Below are 13,341 nucleotides of genomic sequence, written 5' to 3' on the forward strand. Positions count from 1 at the left end.
CTTCTTGATAATAAAAGAATTATTACAGTGGTAACTTCTATGATCTGTGACCCTTTACTTTTTTATTATCAAGGTTTTATATTTCAATTTCTCTCTATAAACATCAAATAACAGCACATTATCTCCACAAACATGAAACAAGAATGTATCAAAGAAAGTTAATCTTTTTCACAATGAATAAAAATAAATGGTAAAGACAATAACTGATTATCAATCAAATTAATATAGAAACTAAATGCAGATTGGCGTGGCGGGAACATATTTCACCTAACAAACGAACAACAAACCTCAATAACTCACATCATCACGGTTTGTCTGCTTTATGTGTTACAATTGTAACATACAGTCACTGACGTAGTGTATAAAATGTACAAAATATTAATTGCTTCTGTCTCCCCATCGTCAGAGCATTTGATGGGTCCAATCTGGAGTACCTGGGCTGGTTGCTCTCAGGGCATGAAAGCCAAACCCAAGGGTGGATCTCTCTCTCTCTCCTTCACACACCTTGACAATTGTTGCCTGTTTATTTGTGCTGCAGTCATTGTTGGCGGCGGACTAATGAAGTTAAACTGTGGTCCCTTACAGTGTTTGTCGTGACCCTTGAGCCCAATTATGACACAATAAACTGGAACTTCACAATGTAATTTTGAACATTTGTACATTTTTGAATGTCAAGAACTTTCCATAAACCTATGCAAGTGACTGAAAGCAACATTAGAAATGCTGAACGAAGCTGCACTGAACAGAAGCACTGGCATGCGTCTCATACTTAAAACAAAATGTGAATGTCAAAGAAGTAGAGACAAAAGAATTGTCTTTTACGTCTTTATAACAACAACATCTGTTAATACTAATGAATACACATTAGTGATGTTGTTCACTTGGATTCCTTTGGATCACTTTTACCATTGAACAGGATTAGCATTTCTCTCCAGAGTGAATCATCAGGGCAGCTAAAGGGTTTCTCCTGTATGAACTAACATGTGTCGGGTTAGGGCTCCTTTATGCTGAAATGCTTTACTGCAAATAGAGCAGCAGAAGGGTTTCTCTCCTGTATGCACCAACATGTGTGTAGTCAGACTTCCTCTTTGGGTAAACCTTTTAGAGCAAATAGAGCAGCTGAAGGGTTTCCCTCCTGTATGAACTAACATGTGTCGGGTTAGGTCTCCTTTTTGCTGAAAAGCTTTACTGCAAATAACACAGCTGAAGGGTTTCTCTCCTGTGTGACTAGCCATGTGATATGTTAGACTGACTTTATGGGTAAATCTTTTCTCACAGTGAGAGCAGCTGTACGGTTTATCTTCAGTGTGAATCATCATGTGATTTGTCAGTTTTCCCTCAGAACTAAACCTTTGACTACACTCAGAGCAGCTGAAGGGTTTCTCTCCTGTGTGTACTAACATGTGTCTGGTGAAATATGTTTTCCGGTTAAATCCTTTACCACACTCAAGGCAGCTGAAGGGTTTCTTTCCGCTGTGAATTGCCATGTGATATTTCAAATTAGACTTACCAGTAAATCTTTTCTCACATTGAGAGCAGCTAAAGGGTTTCTCTCGTGTGTGAACCAACATGTGCCTGTTCAGATGTTGTTTTTGGTTAAATCTTTTACCACACTCAAAGCAGCTGTAGGGTTTAACTCCTTTATGAATTAACATGTGATTGGTCAGGTGATCTCTTCGGTTAAATATTTTACCACACTCCGAGCAGCTATGTGCTCTCTTAGCAGTATTTAGTTTCTTAATTTTCAAGTTTAATTCTGACAGATCTTCTCTCGTCTCCTTCCAATCATCACTGTCATCAGTCTCTGGTTCATCAGAGTCTTCAGTCTTGACCTCAGTCTCTGGTTCATCAGAGTCTTCAGTCTTGACCTCAGTCTCTGGTTCATCAGAGTGTTCAGTCTTGACCTCAGGCTCTGGTTCATCAGAGTCTTCAGTCTTGACCTCAGTTTCTGGTTCATCAGAGTCTTCAGTCTTGACCATAGTCTCTGGTTCATTAGAGTCTTCAGTCATGATGGCAGTCTCTGGTTCATTAGAGTCTTCAGTCTTGACCTCAGTCTCTGGTTGTAAAGGTCTCTCTGGATCTGAGTCCCTCTCTGGTTCTGCCTCTCCACAGTCCTCTCCATCAGCTCCTGTTTCCATCTGTTCAGTTTGTCTGTGATGAAGTTGTGAGGACTGAGGTTTCTCTTCATCATCTTCACTCTTAACAGAGACAGGAGCGAAGGGGGACTTGGTGGTATCACCCTCCTCCCGTCCTTGAAGCTGACTGATACACAGTTCCTCATGTTCCTCTTTAATTTGTTGGGGCTTAGTGTCCTCCTGATCCAGAATGTGGCTCCACTCCTGCTGCTCAGGTGGAAGCTCTTCTTTACTCACCAACAGTTGATGGACATCTGCAAAACACAGTAAACAAACATTAACCAGACTTAGACTATTTTTTAAATATTAATAAGGCTTTTTTTTTTAAAAAAAGAAAAAAAGAAAAAAAGTTAAAGTAAATGAAACCAGCTGAAGAGATTGTGTAAAATTAGGGTGCTGGTAGTCTGATGCTGTGAAGACTAAGTTTCTCCTCATCATCATTAAATCCTGGAAAGTGGGCATTTAACGTTTGGTTAAACGTTAAGGTATGGCTGCAGCCTGGACAACTCTCCTCTCATGCCGCGTCGCTCAGGTATTTCCATTGGAACGAAAACATGAAATTTCAAGATATGTTGAAAACAGTCTAGTTTGTTACAAACTAATTAGATTTTGTTAAGATTAGTCATTAGTCATCAAGGGAGTCACCTGACGTGGTGGAGAAGAGGGCTGCCTATCCGAGCTCTGCAGTGCAGTCTGATCCTTTTAGCCGATATTCTCTGTGGTATTCTGGCTGGCCATGCCCCACAAATTGGTGGTATGTTTGGCGCTGTGATGGCGACAGGCGGAGGAGCGTCCTGAGTGCTGTTTGTTCGTTTGCTTGTTGCAAAGCTGCAAATCCTGTCATCTAATCGTATGATTCTGATTGGTAATCTGTTCCTGAATGTATGCTTGATCATCAGTAACTGAACTCTGCATGATCGAACTTCCATCACCTATTATTTCTTTTTTTCAAACTTTGTGCTACCTGTCACAATGAGGAAGTGGGTACCTGCGCTGCTTCTGCTAACCTGGTTCACTGTGGGTCCCCTGCTCGCATTTGAAGCCAATCGTGGAAGTCAAACACTGCGGTACAGCCGGGAGGAGCTGTTATTTTTGTGGGACGTGGACTACCCAGTTCCAGCGGGTCTACAAAACTGGACCGAGATTCTACCGGGCCAACGCGGAGCTGGCAGCGGGACTGCCCAGAGGAGGAAGCAGGGAAGGAGGGGAGGCGCTAGGCAGAGGCTAAAGGATCTCTCCCGTACATCCAAGAGTCCACCGCTACCATCTATCCTGCTCGCCAATGTCTGGTCACTCCGCAACAAACTGGACGAGCTATGCCAACATCTTGTGTCAGTGGGCATATAAGGGCGTGAGTCTGATCTGTGTCAAGGAGACCTGGCTTGACAGCACCATCCTGGACTCACAGCTCTCCCTCAGCGGCTTCGGGTCTCCATTTCGCTTGGACCGGGACACTGTGAGTGTTCGGAAGAGGCATGGAGGCGGGGTCTGTGTGTATGTCAATCAGGCGTGGAGTAGGACCGCCACTGTCATAGACTCCAGCTGCACAGCTGATGTGGAACTGCTTGCACTAACTTTCAGACCCAAATACCTACCCCGTGAGTTTGGTCAGCTTGCGCTCGTGCTCGTGTACATCCCTCCATCGGGTAATGTGACACGCGTGGCAGAGGCCGTTGCGTCCACAAGCTCGAGATTGACTCTCCTGTGTTTGTTCTCGGGGATTTTAATGGATGCAGACTGAATAAAACTCTCCCCACTTACCACCAGTATGTGACCTGTGCCACCAGGGGCGATAAAACAATCGACCTCTGCTTTGGCAATGACAAAGATGCATACAGAGCTTTTAAAAAACCACCACTCAGTACTGCAGACCACAATGTTGTCCACTTAGTCCCAGTATACCGCACCAAACTACAGAGAGAAGGGGTAGTCAAGAGACAGGTCCAACAAAGGGACAGTGTAGTGCAGGAGACCCTTCAGGGCTGTTTTGACTGTACACTGTGGGAGGTGTTTACAGAAGGCAACACTTTAGAGCAGGCCACTGATGCAGTAACATCATACATCACTTTCTGTGCAGAGATGTTGGTCCCTGTTAGAACAGTTAAAGTGTTTTCAGATAATAAGCCCTGGATAACAAAATCACTCCAAACTACCCTGAATGAAAAGAAAATAGCATTTAACTCAGGAAACAAACAGGAAGGTAAACTCATCCAAAACAGACTGAATAAAGAAATAAAAACAGCCAAAAGAGCGTATAAAGACAGGGTGGAGAGGCTATTTAACAATGGAAAGGCCAGGGATGCTTGGCAGGGTGTGAAAACCCTGGCTGGGCTCCCCTCCAACTCCACCTCATCTGGGCTCCCTGCAGAGGTGTCTGTCCGCATGGCGGAGGATCTTAACAACTTTTATTGCAGGTTTGATCAGTGTGACTACACCAAGGAGAGGGAGGAGCTCACTACAGAGCTCGTCTCTATGCTTCAGTCCACTGAGGACCTACAGTTGCTGCCTAAAGATGTGGAGCACTCGCTGAAGCGGATTAAGCCCAACAAGTCCCCTGGACCGGATTACATCAGTGGGCGCCTGCTGAAAGTTTGCTGCAGTCAGCTAGCTGGAGTCTTCTGCTCGCTGTTCAACCGCTCTCTGGCTGAGCACTCCATTCCATCAATATGGAAGTCCTCCATCATCTGCCCTGTGGCGAAGAAGAGCAACCCTGGTACCAACAATGATTATCGGCCTGTGGCTCTGACATCACTGGTCATGAAGAGCTTTGAAAGGCTCGTCATGGCCCAGCTGCATGCCGATGTAGGGGTGCACTCTGACCCACAGCAGTTTGCGTACCAGCCGCGCAGAGGGGTGGATGATGCTGTACTCACCCTGCTGCATGGTGCCATAACCCACCTGGAAAAGCCCAAGTCCCACGTCAGCCTGGTCTTTGTGGACTTCTCGAGTGCATTTAATACCGTGCAACCACACAGCTGCTCCAGATGGATGCCAACCCCCACCTCATTCTCTGGGTCCTCTCCTTCCTCAGAGAGGGATCAGAGGGTCAGGGTGAACGGTCACCTCAGCACGGTTCGGACAATATTAACCGGTTCACCTCAAGGTTCGGTCATCTCTCCACTTCTCTTCACTCTGTACACCAACGACTGTAGGAGCACCACCCCGGGAATAACCTACATCAAGTATTCAGATGACACAGAAATCATGGACACCACAAACACTGTCGGACTACTGCAAACAGAACTGGACTCATTCTCACTGTGGTGCAGGGACAACTGTCTAGATCTAAACACATCTAAGACCATTTCACCACACCCTCACTTACAGTCAATAATGAAATAATCGATAAGGTCACCTCATATAAGTATCAAGGCTCCATAATCGACCATAAACATTACATTTCAACTCAACACTGAACAAATCTTTTCTAAATGTCAACAGTGCCTCTTTTTTCTCCGTAAGCTCCGCAAACTTCAGGTTCACCAATCCATTCTCGCAGTTTTCTATAAATGTTTCATTGAATCCATCCTCACATTCAACATTACCGCCTGGTTTGGTTTACTCACTCACCGCAACACTCTTAGTAAAATCATCAAAATAAGCAGTAAAATCATTGGTCAGGAACAGCAGTCACTCACTGACATCTACAACAGCAGAGTCCTGAGCAAAGGCACCCAGATCTCCACTGACCCTTCACACACCCTGCACCCTCACTACACTCTGCTGCCTTCAGGGCCCTCAGGTACAGGGCGCTCCCACTGAGGACAAAGAGGGCCAGCTCCAGCTTCTTCCCCACCTCCACTTAATTTATCACTTAATTTACCACAGCTTTTAATCTATTGTTGTTTTTAAGCTATTTCCACAAGATGACCACAGCTTCAAGGGACTGCAAATCACTCCTCCCTGGCTGCTGTATAGGTTCTGTGGATCTTCACATGCTGAATCAAGCATCAGAGGCTTCAGTTGACTACTTCCACAGCATATTTTTGAGAGTTTTGGACATGATCAGAACTACCTGGTTCGAGCCCAAACAGTTTCTCCCCTTTGATTTTTGTAAGACGTCGATGAACGCAATAGGACAGGAGCACTGAAGAAAGCCACTGATCCCTGAATCCACAAGGACATGAAGAATCCGACTCCAGAGTCCAGAAGGACAATTGGAACAAGGCTCAAGTCCAATATCTGAATCCTGCTACCTACTCCTGCATCTACCATGAAGGAAACCTGCTGATTTCAACATTCAACAAAGTGAAGACCAACCGAACGTTGCAACAATCAGTAGGAGTGATCCACATTAAGAGATTTTGGGCTTGTTAGAAATAGCTTTTAGAAATAGGCAATAATTGTGCATTAATGTTGCCGAGATGTGACATTCAGTGATCATCTATTGTAAGCTGCTGCATTTGTTTTATTGTGCTGAACCTCTGTGTTTGCCATTGTATTTCATTAAATGCTATGCTAGTTTACTTTCAGTTAACAACTCTCACCATCAGAAAGACCGGAGTACCGTTGAATCAAAGTCCGGCCACTGGCTTTCTGGTTTTTAAGTTACAGTTACTGAACTCAGCTCAGAGAGCTTCAGCTATTTCATTGGGTGACCACAAGGCTCCCTTTGTTGTGCCCGGAGAGGGATGATCCTCATCCCAGCCGCTTTACACTCGGTAGGGAACCGCCCCAGTGCACGCTGAAGGTCCAGGTTCAATGGAGCCAATAAGACCACATCATCTGCAAAAAGCAGAGAAGAGACCCTGTGGTCCCCGAACCAGACCCCCTCTGGCCCCTGGCTGCACCTAGAAATTCTGTCCATAAAAGTAATGAACAGAACCGGTGACAAAGGGCAGCCCTGCTGGAGGCCAATGCATGTTGGGAACAGGTCCAATTTACTGCCGGCGAACCAGACTCCTGCTCCGGTCGCACAAGGACCGGACCGCCCTTTGCAAAGGGCCCCAAACCCCATACTCTCGGAGCACCCCCACAGGACGCCACGAGGGACATGGTCGAACGCCTTCTCCAGATCCACAAAGCACATGTGGACTGGTTGGGCGAACTCCCATGAACCCTCGAGCACCCGCTGGAGAGTGTAGAGCTGGTCCAGTGTTCCGCGGCCGGGATGAAAACCGCATTGTTCCTCTTGGATCTGAGGTATGACTAACAGCCAGATCCTCCTCTCCAGTACCCTGGAATAGACTTTCCCAGGGAGGCTGAGGAGTGATGATTGAGTGTCAGATGACACGACCACAAAGTTCATCATCGACCTCCTGCACTTATGGACATCCCTGTGCTCGAACATGGTGTTTGTTATGGACAAACTGTGACGAGCACAGAAGTCCAATAACAGAACACCGCTCTGTCTTAGATCAGGGAGGCCATCCCAAACACTCCCCTCCAAGTCTCACTGTCATTGCCCACGTGAGCGTTGAAGTCCCCCCAGTAGAACAATGGATTCAGGGTGGGGCCCCGGCTCTGCCATGCTGGGCTACGCCACGGTCCTTGATTTTAAAATTTCCATAGGGGTTTATGAACTGCTTTTAGTCTGACGCGTCACCTAAGACCAGTTTGCCTTGGGTGACCCTGCTGGGGGCATAAAGCCCCCGACAACATAGCTCCTAGGATTATTCGGGTGCTCAAACTCCCCCACCACAATAAGGTAGACATATGTAAGACAACGTCATCAATGCAGGAGAAACTGAAAACACTCAGAACAAGAATTGGAGACCTGGAAGGGAGACTCAGATACTTGAAAGATGCTGAAGTTGAGCCAAAGGCTTACGAAATCCAACTCGAACCTCTCTGTGAAAAGGTGGACAACATGGACAATAGAAGCAGACGTAATAATCTGCGTTTTATCGGCATCCCTGAAGGCGTTGAGGCTGGGGATACAATTGCATTCTAAGAGAAAGCTCTGCCTGAAATGCTGGATATAAACTACGTCACAGGGTTGGTTTATTGAATGTGCACACAGACTTGGCCCCCGGACTGCGGCTGAGTGGAGCAAAGTTAACGGTCAAACTTTGATTGCAAGATTTATGTGATCGGGGACAGAGAAATATCCTAGGTGCATCGCAAATGAAATCCGGTGGGAAGGAATACGGGTTATGATTTTCCCAGACCTCTCCAGGGGAACTGTGGCCAAACGCGATGCCTTCAAGGAGTGCAAAAAAAAAATGTTGGGATGAAGTCTGCCCTGCAATACCCAGCCACACTGCCGGCCCGTGGCATAGGCGGTATAGGCAAATGCTAGGGGCGCCAAATGAGTGAGGAAGAAAAGTCGAAGATAAGAAGAAGAAATACAAACAAAAATGTGTTCAAATATGACTAATCTGTGATCATTTCCATGCTATTATTTACTAATGTTAAAAAAGAAGCCATGAAAACACAGCTACATCACATAAAAGGCTCTGTTTTTGTTTTTTTTGCCTCCTGCTTAACCGGGCGCATCACAACACAGCTGCTCGTTACCTGCTCATTGTGAAGGAGAAGGGAAGCTGACTCTTTAGCAGATAGTGACACTGACCGTACTAATTAATATCCCGTTATAAACGACAGCAAAGTAAAAACAAGAACAGAGTGACCGGCAGCCCAGGGAAGAAAAAGAAGAAGAAGAGAAAGACAATAATGAGCTGCACGGATCAATGATGTATGGTTTATGTAATGATTTATTATATTGGAGTTAAGCTAGCTTGAAGGACGGATAGTATTAAACTTGGTAGATCTTCATTCCTAATCAATAGCTTGAGTTATCTGTTATTTCTGCTGTACTTTATTTAGTTTCAATCTTATTTAGTCTTTCACATATTAGTATTTAATTACTGAGACCGGTGTGACGGCCCCTGTTTTTGCTTGGTACTGTTTTTTGGTTTGTGTTTCAGTTTGTTGGCGTCATCTGGTGGTTGGAGGTGGCATGCCTGCTGGTTGTTTGGAGACCGTTCTCTCTCTCACTCATCAGTGGACCACCAAGATCAACAACCTGCTACATGTGTTTTGGGGTGATTGTATAATAAATATCCCTTAAAAGCAAACTGGCTGTGTGGTTCTCCACTATTTGTTAGGACCTAAACGAGCTGGTCGTAACACCGGACTTAATCAAACCAAACCGCACCGATCCGGACTGGAAACGGGGCTATAGAATGTTTTTCAAGCTTTTCTGGCTATCGGGTGAACTGTGCGAAGTCAGAGGCCCTTCCCCTGACCACATATTGCCCTAAATTGTTGTTCCGAAGAGGCTCATTCCAGTGGCCTCTCAAGAGAATTACATAATTAAGAATACTTACTCCCAGACAACTTTGTGATATAGTGATATGCAATTTGGTTCAACTTAGATATTGAAAGGTGGTCACCACTAGAGCTGAAAAGATTTCTTGTATATTTCCCATTTAATAAATAGTATAACACATTTCCCACAGATTTTTTATGTGCTGCACAACGTGTTTATGTCACCCAGACCCAGAGAGGAAAACATTATCTGGATCTAAAGGGTGACCAGTGGAGCTTGACTGAAGAACTCAACCAGGTGCTTGAGCCCTTTAACCCAACCACAGTATTCATGAGTGGAGAGCAGTATGTCACACAGGTTGCATTTCCACGTGATCGACAAAATAAAGAAGAAACTGTGTCCGGATCTTGAGTCACCACCTGTGGTGACCTAAGGGAGTTCAAACTGGAATCTCCAAACATCACATTGCTTGCTGTTACTCTGGATCCCAGGTTTTGAAAACTCAAGTTCTTGCCAGCTGACCAAGCATTCGGTGTCAAAAATGCATTGCAAACCATGGCACTTGCTGTCAAACAGCAAGTGAGGCCCACTGGTAGTGGAAATCATAGATTTAGGTAGCCTGCCGCGAAACCGCTTTTTGCACTGCCTATTTTAAAAAAACACAGCCTTGAAATTATTGCACGGCTTGACCTAGGCCGTCCAAATATCTACATTTAATAGATGTGCTTACTACACAGGTTTCTATACGGTGCGCTAAGTATCTGATTAGGCTACATTCTAATTCTGGCAAAGAATATGTTTGCCGAATACCGGTACTGAAAAGCTTAAACCCGATCCCGTTTACATTTTTACAGCCACCCGTACCATATTTGGTAGACGGCGTGTCAGCCGGATGATGATAGCCGCTATGTAAATAGCATCATATAATAGCATCTAACAGCTAACCGCTATCTAATAAATTCAACAAAGGAGAAAAACGCGACACAAACAAAACCAACGAAGAAGACATCCAGCAGTTCATCCACTTTGTCACTGGCATGTGACTGTTTATTACAAGAACTCAATGAAGCTTTGTTTCAGAGAAGGCTGTGTGCGGCGAGGACAAATACACACGGAAACAATCAGCTGTGTTACACTCAATGCTTTAAACACGGCGAAGTTTTGTTTACCGACGTAACACGGGAAGTGACGATTTTTTCAACCAATCAACGGACTGCAGTGTTTAGCTCCACCTTTTCGGGTCGGCTCGACATTCGAATATGCTGACAGATGATTGACTTATCAAGGTCTAGGGATCTATTATTACTGGATGACACATGTAATATTATAAGTTTATTTGTTTGTTTTTTAAAGAAAGTACAGATAGAAGCAGTGGGCCAACAAAGGGGTTAGACAACATGAACCAAGTGAGTTGCAGTCAAATGATGAAGGGGTGTGTCAGGGCAGGGGCTGTACAGTAAATCAACATTATCAAGGTTGGGAAAACTAAAATGTGTAACAATGCATCTTATTGAACAGAATGCACCATTTAGAGACTTATTCAGTTTTCTTCAAAACCAGTGTGTTAGGGAGCACATAACCTCCGCTCCGCGCCGCCGTGAGTGACACTGAAAAAAATTTGCACCCCCTGTATTTTTTTTTGCACCCCCTGTTTTCCCATTTCTGCCTAAATCACTGGTGGAAATGGAGCATCCAGCACAGCAGAGGGCTTCCTATCTGTAGCACGTGATGGCAAGATGACCACATTATTTCTCGGACTGCACCAAAAGTGAGCAAGATGAGGAGTAGCTGTTAAATGAAGCTATACCGAATGAGGGAAATGTAAATAATGCTTCATTTTGGGTTTCTTTTCTTTATTTCAGGAACAATTTCCTCAATAAGTCAACAGACAACTCCAAATGTACTACTATAACAGAAAACTGCTGTTTTACAAGATTGCAAAATGTAAATAAGCAAAACATATTTTTAGATAGTGTGTTTATCTTTTTTTCCAACTGTCACAGGTCTTTGCATATTTTGGAGAACAGTCTCTTCCTAAGAAGGATAACCCTCTGATATGGTGGAAAGCAAATAAAGCACACTTTCCAACATTGGCGAAGCCTGCACTCCAGCTACATCCACCCCATCCAAGCGGTTGTCTTCAGCAGCAGGTAATATTGCGTCAAAGAAGAGGGCAAGCCTCAGCCCTGAGCATGTAGATATGCTGACCTTCCTTCACTGCAACCACATGCTCCTTGGATAGCTTGTACTAACACTCACTATATTCTCTCTTGACATGTAAGAGTTCCAAGTCCTTGTTCACAGTGGTAGGACTTGTGTGCCAAGTTCCTGTCATACATATTGGTTCTGAATATGAAAAAGCAGCGTTAAAGGCACAATTTAATGCACCTACCTTGTATTTTAGATATAAGAATGAAAACTGCTCTTACTTTTTATTTATGATACTAATCTAGTACGTGCACTGTGGTCATGCCCCAAAGTTCAGGCTTTTTGGACCACGATTCATAATTATATCTCAGCGATAGTGGGGATAGACTTCAAACTTTGTCCCGAGCTGCATATACTAGGGAACCCTAAATCATTAACCACATGATAAAACTTTTAGCTAACTGGGTCCAGACAAGCATCATGATTGGCAAACAGATTATAATGAGAAAGTGGAAAGATGCTGTGGGCCCATTATTTAAGGAATGGGTTTCGGGGCTTGGTAAAGTGGCGGCATTTGAGAAAATATACAGTCTGATTAACGAGATAGAGAAGTAGATTGATAAATGGGAAAAGTTTCTGCAAATTTACTCGTAACATGGGACCTGATTGGCTCATATCCATTTTTTTTCCTTTCATATGCGTGTATATATATATATATATATATATATATATATAAATTTCAAAAGAAACGCAGACGGGACAGTTAACAAGAACACAGTCATTTGTATCTTTTGAAAAAATTAATTTTCTTTTCATTGAAGCTGCTCCAGTCTGACATATCATTTAAACCCTAAACATGTCCGCACAAGTTCCACTGTTACCTTTGCTAGTGCTACTGTGAGTTCACTTCGACAACACCCTAGATCCTGTTGTGGGCTTTTGGGTTTGAGTTGTTATGCCCAAGAAACTGCAGCATTTGATTTTTGTTAACCTCCTGTAAACAATGTCATGTTCTCCTGACTTATACCTGCTGTGTCAGCAGCAAATGTTGCCTAAGTGATAGGCTTAAAAGAAAAGGCTATTGTCTTCTTCATCTTGATTTTGCTTTATTTAGAGGCGTGTTATTCTTGTTTTTGTTTTTATTTTGTTTTAAATGTTGCATTGAGTCAGTTTTAGTACTCATTTTGAATTGAGAGTCCTAAGTGCCAATTATTTTATTTCTGAATTTTATTTATTTATATTTGTACTGCATTTTTTAATATTGCATCACGCCTAATTGGTTTGATGGGACATGCTTGACCTTCTTCTTTTGATATGTATTTATGAAACACACTGGAAGTGTAATTAATTTGGGTTGCCTGATTGAGTTTGGAAATTATTTTGGACTGATTGAATAAACTTTTTTTTTTCTTCAAATCTTCTCTTCTGAGTGTATTCATTTGATTAGTCGTAATTAATCGTATTAGTCGTAATTAGTCGTACAATTTTGTAATGTCATGAAATTTGAATTCTTCATTTGAGGACCTTAAGCAGATATGAGATTAAAATGAGATTAATTAATTACAGATCCTGTAATTAGATTATTTTTTAATCGCCTGACAGGACTAACACATATATATATATATATATATATATATATACATACACACATTTTTTATTAACCTGTGTCAACCTTTGTTGCAATAAATTAGATGTACGAGTGATGTGTATATTTACGTTGTGTTTGCATGTATTCTTTTTTTTCCCTTTAGGAGGATCTGCAACATTTATGTTATCTCGACGTAGGTGTAACACTGGTTCATTTAGTGTTCATTTAAATTTCCCACTCCCTCAAATGCACCGTCA

The 13,341-nt window shown here is 43.4% G+C and overlaps 1 protein-coding gene across 1 annotated transcript in view; it reads right to left on the reverse strand.

The window, feature by feature from the left end:
- Positions 1-626: 626 nt before the first annotated feature.
- Positions 627-13,341, reverse strand: part of LOC306826861 (uncharacterized protein) — a 44,992-nt gene continuing 32,277 nt past the window's right edge. The window contains exon 5 of the mRNA XM_079348399.1: positions 627-2,389. Coding sequence (XP_079204525.1) covers positions 954-2,389 — 1,436 coding nt within the window. The 3' untranslated portion in view covers positions 627-953. The remainder of the gene's footprint in view (positions 2,390-13,341) is intronic.

The sequence above is a fragment of the Symphodus melops genome, assembly GCF_947650265.1.
Source record: "Symphodus melops genome assembly, chromosome: 7".
NCBI lineage: Eukaryota > Metazoa > Chordata > Actinopteri > Labriformes > Labridae > Symphodus > Symphodus melops.